We start from the raw sequence: 14,720 nt of genomic DNA on the forward strand, positions 1-14,720 counted from the left end.
GCTGAACCCCGAATGGCCCCCCATAGAATAACAAAGTGCTGCGAATAGATACACTGTATGAATGTGTGTGTGAATGGGTGAATGTAAAACTGTACTGTAAAGTGCTTTGAGTGGTCATCAAGACATTTATTCTGCATCTATAATTAGCATATTGTATTACTATTTAAAATGATGTAGGCAATATACCTTCTTATGTTTGCAAAGCTATTGAGGTTGCAGACTCTCTGGATGGGGGCATCCGGACATCCCTGTGACCCCCGGGAAATCCACCCCGATTCTTATAGCCTGGTTTTGACTCCTCCATGTATAAATTATCCAATTTGGATATGTAAATCTCCAAATATCAACCAGATATAAAGCACGTGTAAAGCTAGTTATCTTCATAAGAGTTCATAGGTGGGTTAGTTAGAGATGTTTCTTTTCAATCTAGTGTGTTATTTAAGGCAATATATGGAGATTGTGAGTCAACAGCATTCCTGACTAATCAAAAGACATTGTTAAATTTTGTCAATAGCCCCTACCTACATTGTTGATACTATGGGTTTCATTGGTTCCTCCGACATTGGTTGTTGGTTTGATGAAGAGAGGAGGAAGATGGCTGTACCAGGGGAGCATGATCATATATGAATATAATTAATCGTTAATGGTCATTGACAAGGCATATAGATATGAGGTAAAAATGCAAAGAAAAATATCAACAAATAAGTACTTTTCCAAAACCAAATTTAATGAAGCAAGTCCTACAGATTTAATTTTGTATTTCTGTTCTATTTTTCAATTATATGGGGAAGTGCTTCAAAAAAGGATAGAGGGAAACTGCAGCTCACTCAGAACATAGTATCTGGCCTCCCAGTTTTATTCAGAAATAAAAATGAACTTAAAACTCCTAATTGCATATAGTCAACTCATAATCAGGTCGACATAGTCCCTAAATGTAGAACACAATCAAGACAAGTTATTATATCAGGGCATAGTTGCATGAACTCACTTGCCGATCAGATTACTAATGTACATTGTAAAGCAAGATTTAAACTCCAGAGAAAGTAACTACTATTAGTCCAACGCAAATACATTCAAAAAATGCATTCAAAAAAAAAACATAGATAGATCTTGATGGTTATGTATTAATAATTGGTTGCGTTTGAACTTGTTTAAATGTGTATTTGTATATGATTTAAAATTATATTTGAAAAACTTTAATATGGCTAAATATAACTTTGGGGGCTTGTCAGCGAGAGTTAAGGTGTAAACTCAATATGTTTGAACATTCTTGCCATGTTTCAATCTTGCCAATTCAAATAAATTGTGTACCTCAATATAGCACATGGATGTATCATCTCCAAGATACCATATTGTCATTATCTAATAAATAGGGCCTATGAATTTGATTAAGACCCCCTCATCAAAAAAGTTGAAGAGACTTAAAAGAAGTGATGGGACCACACATAGCAAAAAGAGATGGCACTGGTTAAGGGGAAAAACGTGGCGAGAGAGCAGTAACAATGTAGCAATGATAACCTAAAGGAGATTTTAAGAGATATAAAGTAAGTTGTTAGGGTTACAGATTTGTCGTTGTATAAGGTCACTTTCGGCAACGCAGAGAGATGTTTTGCAGTCTTCTGGCTTTTCCTCTGGCATCAAAGGGACGCATTTCCTTAACTTTTGAGCTTGCCAGCTGGTAGGAGCTGGAGCAGTAGCCAGGTCTCTTGCAGTATTGGATCGCATTGCAACGAGGCTGAGGGTCTGTACAAAAAACAAAATCAAAGTTAGTATGGAACCAATTCTGTCAGGTTCTTGAAGCATGTAGAGTTCTGAAATTCAATTATAAAATGTTTGGGGGTATTTTAAATTGATTTTAAAATGCAGTGGTGGTGACAGGGAAAATATACTCCCCATCAACACATACAGAAGCTTTATCTGCCAACTTAAATTGTTCATGTTAAATCTTAGTGACTAGCTACTGTTCAAATGCAATATATGCCTTTGAAATATAGTGGAATAGAAGCTTAGTCCCATCACATACTTAAGTAAAGGGGAAGAGAACCAGGTGCTGCCTGAACACATCCTGAATCGATCACTGCACATTCCCCTTTCTTGACTTTCTTCATGCTCTCGATTCACCACTACAGATTGAAGCCTGCAACATTAGCATCACAAGCTACACGCAGGATAAGGGTTGACATCAGCCTTTAAAAGATGACTCTTGGGCATCCCATCTACGTCTGTGCCATCAATATAGAACCTTTGGTTATTGGTCAGGACCTGCTGGACTGACTAGCTCCACTCATTGATTGTCACTGGGCACACATTTGGCAGAGGTCGACACCCCTGTTAGAATGACTCTGCCTTAAACTACCTTTGGGCATTCAATAAATCCAGCTATCAGACAAATCTTAATATTGAATAATAACTTTAATTGACATTAAAGCTACCTCTGGGCATTACCCTTCAAAGGAAGGAAAAAGATAGGAAATTTACAGATTTTGTACAAGTTTGGACAAGTGAATGAATAAGTATAACCCCAATTACCATATCAGTAGATAGCAAAGATGAAGTATATGGAGTTCTTGACAATGTAGATGTTGGCAAAATTCACACAGTAGCAACATCAATGAAAAATAACCTAATAAAGGTATAACATACAAACTAACTAAAAGTATTTACTATACAGATGTGTATGTGTGTGAGTGATTGTGTTTCAAAATGGCGGCCGGGGCCACTAAGAAGACAAAGGAGCACATGGAATGGTGGGACCATGTGGCTGAGTGTGTGTTAAGTTTGTGGAGATGTGTGTTTGAAGTGCTGGTGCCAGGTTAAAGAAAGTAGTTGCATGCAAAGAAAGTCTCTGCGTCTATGAAGAGCATAACAGATCTAACACTAGCTGTCAAATAACTACAACTGTCACAACAACAAAGAATCGTACATATACCAAAATCAAACTAATAACATTGTTCTGTGCATAGCCTGGCAGAATTAGCCCAGTTGAGTTGCCAGTTCATGAAAGGGGAGAAATTGTCCTTTTTATCAACTGTTTGAAGTCCAGTGAAGTGGTCTAGCTAGCTGGTTTGTGGCTCCTGTTGTTGTTGTTGTTCTGCTGGCAAGACTTTCTTTCCTAAATGCTTGTGCTGAAGTCCTTAGGCACGAGCATTTTATAATGTGCACTGAAGTGATAACAACGTCCTGTCATCCTGTTACACTGAAATCCGATGCCACAGACACACCCTCTGACAAAAACGAGAAGAAGATTACAACTTTTGATCAACAATGTGTTTAGAATGCCCCGTCCCAATTTGAAGTTGATGTAATAATCCTCTTGAAGGAGTTATTCAAAGTACAATGTGTGTGAATCGTCATTATACATATGCCTAGCGATTTTCATGCATTTTGGAGAAACGCACTGCAGGCACTGCACATAACGGGGGCGCTATCGAGTCGCATGGGCATGCCCAGCACATTGTGACGACCCCCCTCCACCCCCACCTGGACACTAGGTGTCCCTGTTCTTCTTTTCCCTGAGGTGTAAGTGGAGATGACATTTTTAAAAGCCTTGCCACATTCATGTCTCTATTTTGTTCATGGACACAGGTAGTTTTGTTGATTATACTTAATTTGTTAAATAAATACCTCTAAGCGCAACAGTCCACTCGTGTCATCTCCCTCCTTGTCACAATCTTTGACAGCATGCACAAAAATACTTTGACTTTTGTGCAAAGTTTCAGCAAAAGTTATGCATGTTTAGGTTGCCAAATAAGCGATTCATTATACAGATAAAAAAAAGGACTAACAATATGGTTGCTGCTTAGGCCCCAATAAACTATACACAAAGAAAACAAATAAAATTGACTATGCTTCTGTTAACAAAAATTGCTCTTGGCATGGGATATACAGTGCAGATCTACAGATGATATATTGCCATCTCATTAAACAGGATCGGATGGTTATATTGTCATTGTAAAAGGTTAGTATTCCAGAATTTCCTCTAGGATTGTGTTTGTGTTTGTCTCCTTGTCTCTGTCGCTCTTCAATCAATCAAATTTTATTTGTGCCATCCTCTGTCCTTAACCCTCAACAAGTGTAAGGAAAAACTACTAAAAACCCTTTAACAGGGTAAAAAGAACATAGAAACCTCAAAGAGAGACACTTGTGACGGACCCCTCTCCAAGGACGGACAGAAGTGCAATAGATGTCAAATGTACTATATAGGGATGAGCGAGTACAGCATTATCTGTATCTGTATCTGTATCTGTTAACCATATCAATTATCTGTATCCGTATCCGTACTCGGAGTGGGCGGGGCTTAACCCGGAAGTGGGCCGGGTTGTCTTGAAATGGGCGGGGCTTTAACCAGTATGTTATTTTAAGCATGCAATTGATATGGGTTGATCAGAAATTGTTATATTTATTGCTGATTAGAAAACTATTACAGGACAGCATCAGCATTGAGCTTCAGATCAATGATTTTGATCACAATAGCAAACGAACTATTTACAGAACAAGTTTTGTAACAATGAATACAACACATGCTGTTGCAATTATGAAGTGAAATGTAATAACAAGTGTTTTCATACTCAACATAACTTTCTTTTTTAACTTTGAATTTTTTTAATTTATTTCCACACCAGGTGTGTGTGTGTGTGTATGTGTGTGTGTGTGTGTGTGTGTGTGTGTAAGTGAGTAAGAGAGAGACAGAGAGAGAGAGGGGGAGTGTGTGTGTGTGTGTGTGTGTGTAGCTTAATTTGTAATATTTTTTATACCACTACTACCTAGAACTTGTCAGACACTCGTGAAGTAAAATAAAACTGGTTAGAGCCAACTGACGGTTTAAAAAAAGTTTAAACCGTTAAAGTAAAAAAAAAAAAACTGTTTAAAAAAAAAAAAAAAAAAAAATCTCCGACAGGCAGAGACGCAACGCGAGTCGCTTTCTACCAGCACCACGTCTGAACGAACCCACGTTTAACAGAACTCTACTGGTTGATAAGTAAGTACAAACTGAAACAAAAACAAACTTCAAGCTGAAGAAACCCTAAACGTTAACGGAAAAGACCCGCGAACCTGAGTGACTGAGAGACAGAGAGCTGTTCTTTGAGTGAGTGAGCAGAGCGGTGTGTGAAGGGGAGGAGCGCTGTGACGCTGTGTGAGGATTTTCATTCAGTCCGAGCACAGATATTGACTCGTATTACTCGTATAATACTCGTGCTCGGCAAAAGTGCTTTATCCGTACCGGATACTCGTTTCAGCAGAGTATCCGGCTCATCTCTATATATCAAGCTGTCCTGCTGCAATCATAGTCTATTATAGTCAGCAGCCAGCAAGATCATGATCCACCATCAAGATCAGATGCCACTATAGTCCACAGTCATTGTCCACTGCCGCAATTAGGATCCATCATCAGCTGCCACCTCGGCCGTGGTCCACCACCATTATCAGATGCCAACACGATAAAGGATCCGCCATTATCAATACGATCAGCCAGCCCGATACAGAATCCGCCTAACTGGATCCACCATTATGATCTCTGATACGCAATCCACATATCGTAATCCATGATGTGGCCACAGCCGCTGCCCTGGATCTGCGGACGATAGAAGAAGAGACTCCGGGGGAGGGGTCAAGTCAGTAACATGTATTGATGAGAAATTAATTATTTTGATTTGATAATGATTTGAGAAGAGGAAGGAGAAGCTGGAAAGAGAAGCTCCGTCTGTAATGTTTCCCCCGACTTTCTAGACCTATATCAGCATAACTAAGAGCAGGTCTAAGACAAGCCTGGACCAGCTCTAACTATAACCTTTATCAAAAAGGAAGGTTTTAAGCCTACTCATAAACAGATAGATGGTGCCTGCTTCCCGAACTGAAAGTCAGAGATTATTCCACAGGAGAGGGGCTTGAAGGCTGAAAGCTCTGGCTCCTACTCTACTTTTAGAGACTTTAGGGACGACAAGTAAGCCTGAATTCTGGGAGCACAGGGCTCTAGTCGGTTGATAAGGCACTAACAGCTCTTTAAGGTAAAATGGCGCCATATTATTAAGGGCCTTGAAGGTGAGGAGGAGAATTTTAATTTCTTTTCTAGATTTAACCGGAAGCCAGTGTAGCGATGCTAATACTGCAGAAATGTGGTCTCTTTTCTTGGTTTTCGTAAGGACACATGCTGTGGCATTTTGGACAAGCTGCAGATTCTTTAACGATTTACTGCTGGAGCCTGATAATAATGAATTGCAATGATCCAGTCTGGATGTTACAAAGGTGTTGACTAGTTTTTCTGCATTTTTTTGCCAAAGGACATGTCAGAGTTTCTTGATATTACGCAAGTGAGAAAAGGCGCTCCTAGATAGATATTTGTTTTAAGTAAATGGCTATGGTAAATGGCTTTGTATTTATATAGCGCTTTTCTAGTCTTGATGACCACTCAAAGCGCTTTACAGTACAGTTTTACATTCACCCATTCACACACACATTCATACGGTGCATCTCGGATCCTGAGTTTAAGACCTGGTGCTTAAGGTCCTCCTCCAGATATTAACATTTCACAGCCCATTTGGGTTTCCAGGTCTGTCTGGAAACATTCCCCGCCATCTGATCCAACTCACCACTAGCTGGTGATCAATTGACAGCTCTTCTCCTCTAATTGAACAACCTTATGTTTGACCATGGTGTTTTTAATGACAAATCCATGTCTTAAGCAGAAGTACAACAACAAAGCACGATTCAGGTTACAATCAAGCAGGCCGTACCTACCGATCATGCTCCTCCAGGTTTCTCTATTGTTGCCCATGTGTTTAAGTCCAGTAGCAGAATGATAGAGTCCCCAAATGGACCCCTTTCCAGGAAACCCCCCAGCAACTACAGAGAGCCTTCCACTTGGCAATCTAGATCTGTTAAGACGTGAAACTCACACAGTAAGAGGAGAACTCCAAACCAGCTGCGCTCAGCCAGAGACTTGTGAGTATCCCCACTCCGACTTGGTGCAGAGGCACTTCGTGTAATTATGTTTTTGTGTTTATTTATTAAAGTTTTGTCTTGGTCGCCCTTAACACCAAAGATGCACATCTAGGCGTTGGGTATGAGATTAAGACTGAGGGAGTCTGATATTACTTTGAATACTTCGTCCCACTAAGTTGTGAGTTGTGGACAGATCCAACACGTGTGAGTAAGATCTGCTGGTGAATTATGACATCTTTTGCAGCTATCCACCACATTTGAGTACATTTTAGAAGAGTTAGAGTAGTGCAGGCGATGCAGTACCTTGAATTGTAGTCAATTTAACCGTGCACACGATGAGCTTTTATTGACCCTTATAAGAGCCTGGTTCCAAGATGAATCGGGTATGTTCATGCCGAGTTCTTTTTCCCAATCTGCTTTGATTTGGCCAATGTAAGTCTCAGTAATTGAGTTGATGGTTTGATTTAATTGGGATACATGTAAATCCTTTTACCTTTGGTTGTGTGTTCAGACTTGATGGGGGAGAGCGATGATTATCCTGAATAGGAGTAAATGTGGATAAATCTGTGAAGCCAAAGTTTTTACGGAATTGTGCAGGAATGTTCAATGTTGCAATTACTATAGGGTTGGCCGATTATTTTCTTGGGGAAAAGGGTAGTCTAGAGGTTACCAATGGTAAAAGAGAGGAAGATGTACACAATTTAGCTTCATTTAGAAACCAGCTTAGCTGAGGATGCTTGATTCAGTAAGTTATTTTCTGTATATTTGCTGCCAAGTAGTAATTTCTGAAATTAGGAAGAGAGAGTCCACTTTGAGATTGATGTCTAAAGTGATCCTAAGTAAAGGATCACTTTACTTATCCTTGGTTGTTTGTTATTCCATAAGAAACCTGTAATATGCTTATCTAAGGTATTAAAAAAGAGCTTAGGAAAAAACACAGGCAGGCATTGAAATAAATATAAAAAGCGTGGTAAAACACACATCTTATTAGAATTAACTCTGCCTGTGTGTGAAATATAGATTTTCATTCTACAGAAGTATATCTTCATCTAATTAATCGAGTGATATAGATGCCCAGATATTTGAATTCAGAGTTACATAATACGAAACGGTAGTTGTATTTCTGGAGTCCTTATTGCTAAATTGTTAACAAAGGAAGCATTCACTTTTGGAAAACTTTGACTTATATCCTGAGAAGGTCCCAAATTGTTTAAGGATACCAACTAACGCAGGAACAGATTCTACCGGGTTAGAGATTTAAACTAATAAATCATCAGCATATAGCGAGACTCTATGGTCAGTTCTCCATCTATGAATTGATGTTCGGGGATGCTTTAAGATCAGCAGATAGTGGTTCGAAGCTAAGGTAAATAATAAGTAGAGCTGTGAAAAATAACGCGTTAACGTGTTATGATTAAATTACAGGATTAATTAGTTTGTTTTTTTTAACGCATTTAACGCATGCGCAGAAGGACCTTCCAATTCCGCCGCCTCTGCACTAGTCGCCGCTCTAATGCAGTCACGCCGGGTTCACACCGGACGCGGAAGCGACGTCGAAGCGAGGCGTAAGCGCAGCGCCAATCCTCTGGCTCCCATCCACTCCCATGTTAAACCGCAGCGCTGAACACATCGGAGGCTGAAGCGTAGAGTTGTGCCGCGGCTGCCTAGCGCCGTGAAGCGATCGTTTCGGCGTCGAGTCTATTTTTTCCGCTTGACGCGAGCGTATCGCGACAGGAAACGCACTGAAAAATGATTTTAAACGATATAGATGACATATTTTATATGATATAAATGACCAAATATGCATCCCATACTTTGTATTCACCTTCTGTTGTCTTGGAGTTTTAATTTTACCACTTTTACCAACCACATTATTAAATGTCCCCCTCTGCCAATCCACTACAGCCACACAAGCAGTCATAAAGATAAAAAAGAGAGGGGGGGGGGGGGGGCTACGTATTCTCCACATAGGCTTGAGTGGAGAATACGAAATTTACCCTCGACACCCGACATTTACCGGAGCTAACAGCGGAGAAGTTCTTCAACATGGATGACATTAAATTAATCATTGAAGTGGAGGAGTAACTTGAGTTGTTGATTCTCAGCATATGTTGTATAAAGACAACACCAAAAAAGACACATGTTGGGACGCTGTTGCAGTTAATGTTGAAGCAACAAGTAAGTATATGCTTGAAAAAAATGATTAAATGCCGATTTTACTACAGGCTGATAACAGCAGAAGTATGTGATATTATTAGTAATGCACGGCGCTTCGGCGTCGCTACCGCGTCCGGTGTGACCAGCCAAGCGCCGGCGCGCCAGGGATTAGCGCTTACGCCACGCTTCGGCGTCGCTTCCGCGTCCGGTGTGAACCCGGCGTCAGACGGCAGCTGCCATTCAAACAAACAAACAACATGGATAATTCTGATGAACCTGAGGACCTTCTGGACGGGAAGATCGTGTTCCAAAAAAACAAAGATCGAACATTCAGTAAAACCAAGGTGATATGCACACTCTGGGAGAAGACGTTATCGTTTCACCGTAGCAATACCCGCCTAACCACCGCAACGCGAAGCATGTGTTGGTCGGCGAGGGGCGTTCAAGTGGAATGCGCCAAACCAGACTCACTCGCCGGACACATTGTGCAAAAGAAGCGGTCAGCTTTACTGTCAGAGAATTTGAACAAGTTAGTTTGCCTCACCAACTGGCTAAAGACCGAGTAGCTAAGAGGGCCTTTAGAGGCATTAGATTGTATCATGGTGTGGTTAATGGTTGTGTGACAAAAAATATAAAAAATGTCAACCATCCTATGGCTAAGAAGCTCAAATAATTTCTGTTTAATTTTAAAAAAAAAGTTTTATTCAACCACACAATGGTTAAGGAACCCGAATTCTGTTTAGGATGAAGATTATATTAATGTTCCATATGGAAAAGAAATGATAACTGCTGAAGAACTGCTGAGTTGCAGCACAAAAGAAAAGTTAAATGTCATAAATCTTGTTTTCACAAAAATATTCCGAAAAAATCGGTAATGTGATTAATCATGATTAATCCATAGAAACCTGTGATTAATTTGATTAAAAATTTTAATCATTTCACAGCCCTAATAATAACCTTTAAAATAAGACTTCATAAATGTAAAATAACATTCCTATGCTGGTCTCCCTAACGTGGACCAAATTGGCAAGTAAGTCAGAGATGTGCTGCTTTATTTAACTTTTTTTACCTCTTTTTCCAAAAGATGGCTCCTCCCTAGAGGTCGCCTGTTGCAGCAGGTCTCGATCACATTAAGCTTTTTTTCTCTCTAACTTTGTCTCTTTTCGATTTTTTGGGTTGTCTTTTATGTTTTTTTGCCAACATTGATGCACTATGGGCACCAAGTGCATCACGCTTGCATGGTTCCTTCTGCTCTTTTTTACACTACACACTGTTTCTGGAGATCTGTGTGGAGCCATGGCCCGTTAGAGCTCTGTAACACAGTGGTGCTGTCTGAGGAGAGACCCTTGGGAGAGACCCTGAGGTCCCCCACAAGCTGACAAGCTGAGGAGAAGGAGACAGGGAACAAGCCATTATTGTAAGCAACCATGGACAAATCAAGACATGTTTACACCCCGAATAATGTAAAATGCATAAAATCTCTTCTGACTACACCATGGTTAAGAAGATGATGTCTAATAAACTATCGTCAACTCTGGTGTTTATATAAAAAACAATTATATGGCACTTACATGAAGCATGAAGGGCTTTTTTTAAGCAAATAGTACTATCTTGATTCTTACTGTTCTAGGTTTGTACCCTAATGGTTGAAAACACTTATTGTAAGTTGCTTTAGACAAAAGCATCATTTAAATCAAATGTAATTTACTACTCCCACTAGGACCATAAATTGCCACCAACTAATCAATATAAACACCAACTGAAAAATATTATGTTTCATTATTACTCCACTATACTAGGAAGTGTTCCTAAACACAGTGTTAAGCATCCTTCCCCTATATGTTTTGAACAATGAAAGACCAAAACATTTATTATCAACCATCACAAATCTAATCAATTTCCCAAACCAAATGTACAAATTTGCCCCTGAACTATCTGAATTTGTATCTTTCACTCTTTTAAATTTTGACAGAGCCATCATTGTTGGTGATTTTACTATCCACATTGCTGACTCAACCAATGGTTTTGCAACTGAATTCCTTACCATAACAGAGTTTTTTAACCGCGGGCACACTAACATTTAGTTTTTACCCTCTGTCTGTGCATCAATTCCTTGTCCTTAGAAACGGTATTTGTCTCTGACCATCTCTGTGTTACGCTGCCCAAAAAAACATCAAAACTACTAAAAACTTGGCCTTCCTAAATAAACATAGTTTCTTAAAATCCTCAACTCACTTCTTCAATGATCTTCTTGATCATAACCTATACGGAATATCCGATCCTAATGTTTCACTCAATGGCTCTAATAATCTCTGCCTAACCACACTGGATATCATAGCCCCTATTAAAACAAGACTGAAATCACCTGTTAACATCGCTCCATGGGTTGATGATAGGCTACGAGATCTCGAAGGCTGTGCAGAAAATCGGAAAGCAAGTGGAAAGATACCAAACTGCATGTTCACCACTTATACATGTTAGACCTCTTGACTTCCTATAATAATAAAAGTAAAATGCTCCTTCTGCCCTGCTAGCCATTTAAAATATTAACTCTGAAAAGTTGTTGAGCAGAGTTTTTTTTTTCTCTACAAATGTTTCTGAATTCTTTTTTTTGTCTCCCTCCGTCTTGCTCCACTGCTCTCTTCTGCTCCAAATGCCTAATGTTCAGTTACTCCTCTGCCTCCTTTAACAGTAGTGGCACATGTAGTAGCTGTAGTGTATTGGCAGATTTGGAGGCTCGGCTTAGCGATTTAGAAACTCGACTCTGCAGCTATCAACTTTCATTAGCTGTAGTTAGCCAGCCCTTGTTAGTGGACGCCGCAGGACCACCTAGCTTGGCTGCCGCTACTAGTCCTTCGACTTCTCCCAAGCAGCTGGGAGCACAGGGAGGCTGGGTGACTGTCCGGTGGAGGCAAAGTGCTACATGAAAGCCCACGATTAAGGACACACCAGTTCACGTTTCAAAAAAATTTCAACCACTCAGCAACACACCTGTTGAGAAACAAACTCTGGTCATTGGCAACTCAGTCTTGAAATGCCAGGTTAGTGACAACAGCGACCATAGTCAATTGCAAGCAGACGACATCGATTCCAAACTGAAGCTGCTGCCTAAAGCTAAACATAGGCTTCACTTACGACCAGTAATACATGTTGTCTTGCCCCAAGATGGCGTTCCCCCCTGCGTAGTGGCCAAAATGACCACCAGAGTCTCTGCCCGAGGAGATGGAGTTGCTGCTATTTTAACTCCAGTTTATCAAATAATCCTAAAACGGACTAAACTACATCTAATTTGAAAGTCTTGCCACACCCACCCAAGAAACAGTCAATAATATTAGCTGTCGTTTACCATGCTGTTTTGGCTTACTCTGAAGAGTAAGCCAAAACATAGAATGGGGTTAGGGTTAGGGTCTTTCTGCTCTTTTTTAGCAGAAAGAACCTAAAAATTGTATGTTTTTACCATTCTATTTTTGGTAAAAACATAGAATGGAGTTTTTACCAAGCCTAGTCCTACAAACAGATAGTTATTATTGTCTTTAATATTCCTTTGGACAGTAGTAAAGACAGCCTTAGTGTTGCATTCATACCAGTATTAGACTCAATTGATTTCAGTCAGTGTGTACACCAACCTACTCGTTGTTGTAACCATACAGACCACGCAGTCATGCTTGAACAGGGAGTACAGGAGAGGACTGAGCACGCAGTCCTGGGGGCCAACAGTGTTAAGAGTCAGGGTGGAGGATGTGGTGCTGCCTATCTGCACAGCCTGTGGTCTAACCGTCAGGAAGTTCAGAATCTAATCACAGAGGGTGATGTTGAGCCCAAGGTCTCTGAGCTTGGTGACGGGCTTCAGGGGCACGACGGTATTGAACACTGAACTGTAGTCAATGAACAGCATTCTCACATATGTGTCCCTCTGGTCCGGGTGGGGGAGGGCAGTGTGTATGGTGAGGGAGATGGCATCTGCAGTTGACTTATTTGGCCTGCAGGCAAACTGAAGGGGGTCCAGTGAGTCAGGTAGGGAGGAGGTAATGAAGGATGTGACTAACCGCTCAAAACACTTCATGATGGTGGAGGTGAGTGCTACTGGGCGGTAGTCGTTCAGGCAGAGGTTCTTTGTTTTCTTCAGAAAATGGACAATGAGGTCCTTGAAGCATGCAGGAACTATATATACTGGAGCAGTGGCAGGTTGAAAATGTCTGTGAACACATCTGCCAGCTGATCTGCACACACCTTGAGAGCTCGGCCAGGGATGCCATCAGGTTCAGGGGCCTTGCGTGTGTTAATCCGCTTAAGTGATCTCCACACATCTGCCCTGGATATTACAGGTGGGCAGGGGTCCTCCTGGGAATTTAGTTTCTCCACAGTCTGTGATGGTTTTTAATCCAGCAATATGTTCCTAGAGTTGGAGCCCTGGTAGTGACACACTATGTCCCTGTACTGTCTTTTGGCACTGCCAATAACACTCTGGAGCAGGTACCTAGACTTCCTGTACACATCCAGATCACCTGAGTTGTAGGGATGGTCCGTGCTTGAAGTTTCGATTGACGTCACCATTAATCCAGGGCTTCTGGTCTTGGAATGTTCATACAGTAATCCTCGGTACGGCGGCATTATTGCATTTGCTGATGTAGCAGATGGTCGTGTCTGTGTTGATGTTGTTGTCATGTAACACACACCACTCCGTAGTGCTGAAGCAGTCCCGTCAACCCGAGTCTCATTGGTCGGACCACTGCTGAATGTCACCCGCAAGGGAGGGCCTTATATGCATCCCGGAAGGGAGTGTAAACATGGTGGAGTGTAGAACAGCTGATGTGTTGATGGTATCTTGGCATTGTTAAAATTACCGGCCACAATAAACGCAGCCTCCGGCCGTGAGGTCTCTGTCCTGTCGATAACCGCATGTAGCTCGTCCAGGGCCTGATTTGTGTCAGCATATGGTGGAATATACATCGCTGTTATAACGAGCTATGTCAACCCCCTGGGAATATAATCATTTTCCACATCTGAGCACCACAGATTGTTTACCATGCAGCAGACACCTCCTCCCTTGCTCTTCCCCGAGTTTATTGTCCGGTCCTGGCGGTAATTGACGACCACCTCGGAAACAATGGCGGAGTCCAGGATTCAGGGGTTGAGCCAAGTCTCTGTAAACACCATAACGTTACAAAACTTAATGTCCCGTTTAAGAACAACCCTGTTACGAAATTTGTCCAGCTTATTATCCAGAGACTGCTCATTAGCCAGAAGAATACTCGGATGTGGAGGCCGGGTCTCACGTTTCCTCATCCGGACTAGGACGCCGGCCCGTGACCAGGTAAACAGCGCCATGGGTAATCTCCTTTGTTTGCTGGTGGTGGTGAAAAAGGGTTTTCCCACCGTCAAGCTGATGTACAGAAGTTGTTCTCTATCATATTTTATGATAGGGCTTGCTTGGTCATTGTGCAAAATGCAGAATAAAGCAGAATAAATTACAAAAAGTCAGAAAAAAGAGCAGAGCTCTGGGGGAGCCTGAGAGACGGCAGCTGTCCTCAGCCACATCTTATGCTAAGAAGGAGAGAATCTAGCGGATGAGACCGTAAATAACAGAGGGAACAAATTTTTGTCGACAAATGTCCCCATTGTGG

General features: G+C 41.2%; 1 protein-coding gene across 1 annotated transcript in view; it reads right to left on the bottom strand.

Moving 5' to 3' along the window:
• Positions 1-706: 706 nt before the first annotated feature.
• The window catches only part of pde1ca (phosphodiesterase 1C, calmodulin-dependent a), a 142,337-nt gene continuing 128,323 nt past the window's right edge, over positions 707-14,720 (bottom strand). The window contains exon 17 of the mRNA XM_053412856.1: positions 707-1,743. Within this exon, the coding sequence (XP_053268831.1) occupies positions 1,583-1,743 (161 nt within the window). The 3' untranslated portion in view covers positions 707-1,582. The remainder of the gene's footprint in view (positions 1,744-14,720) is intronic.

This window comes from Pleuronectes platessa, chromosome 20 (assembly GCF_947347685.1).
Source record: "Pleuronectes platessa chromosome 20, fPlePla1.1, whole genome shotgun sequence".
Classification (NCBI taxonomy): Eukaryota; Metazoa; Chordata; class Actinopteri; order Pleuronectiformes; family Pleuronectidae; genus Pleuronectes; species Pleuronectes platessa.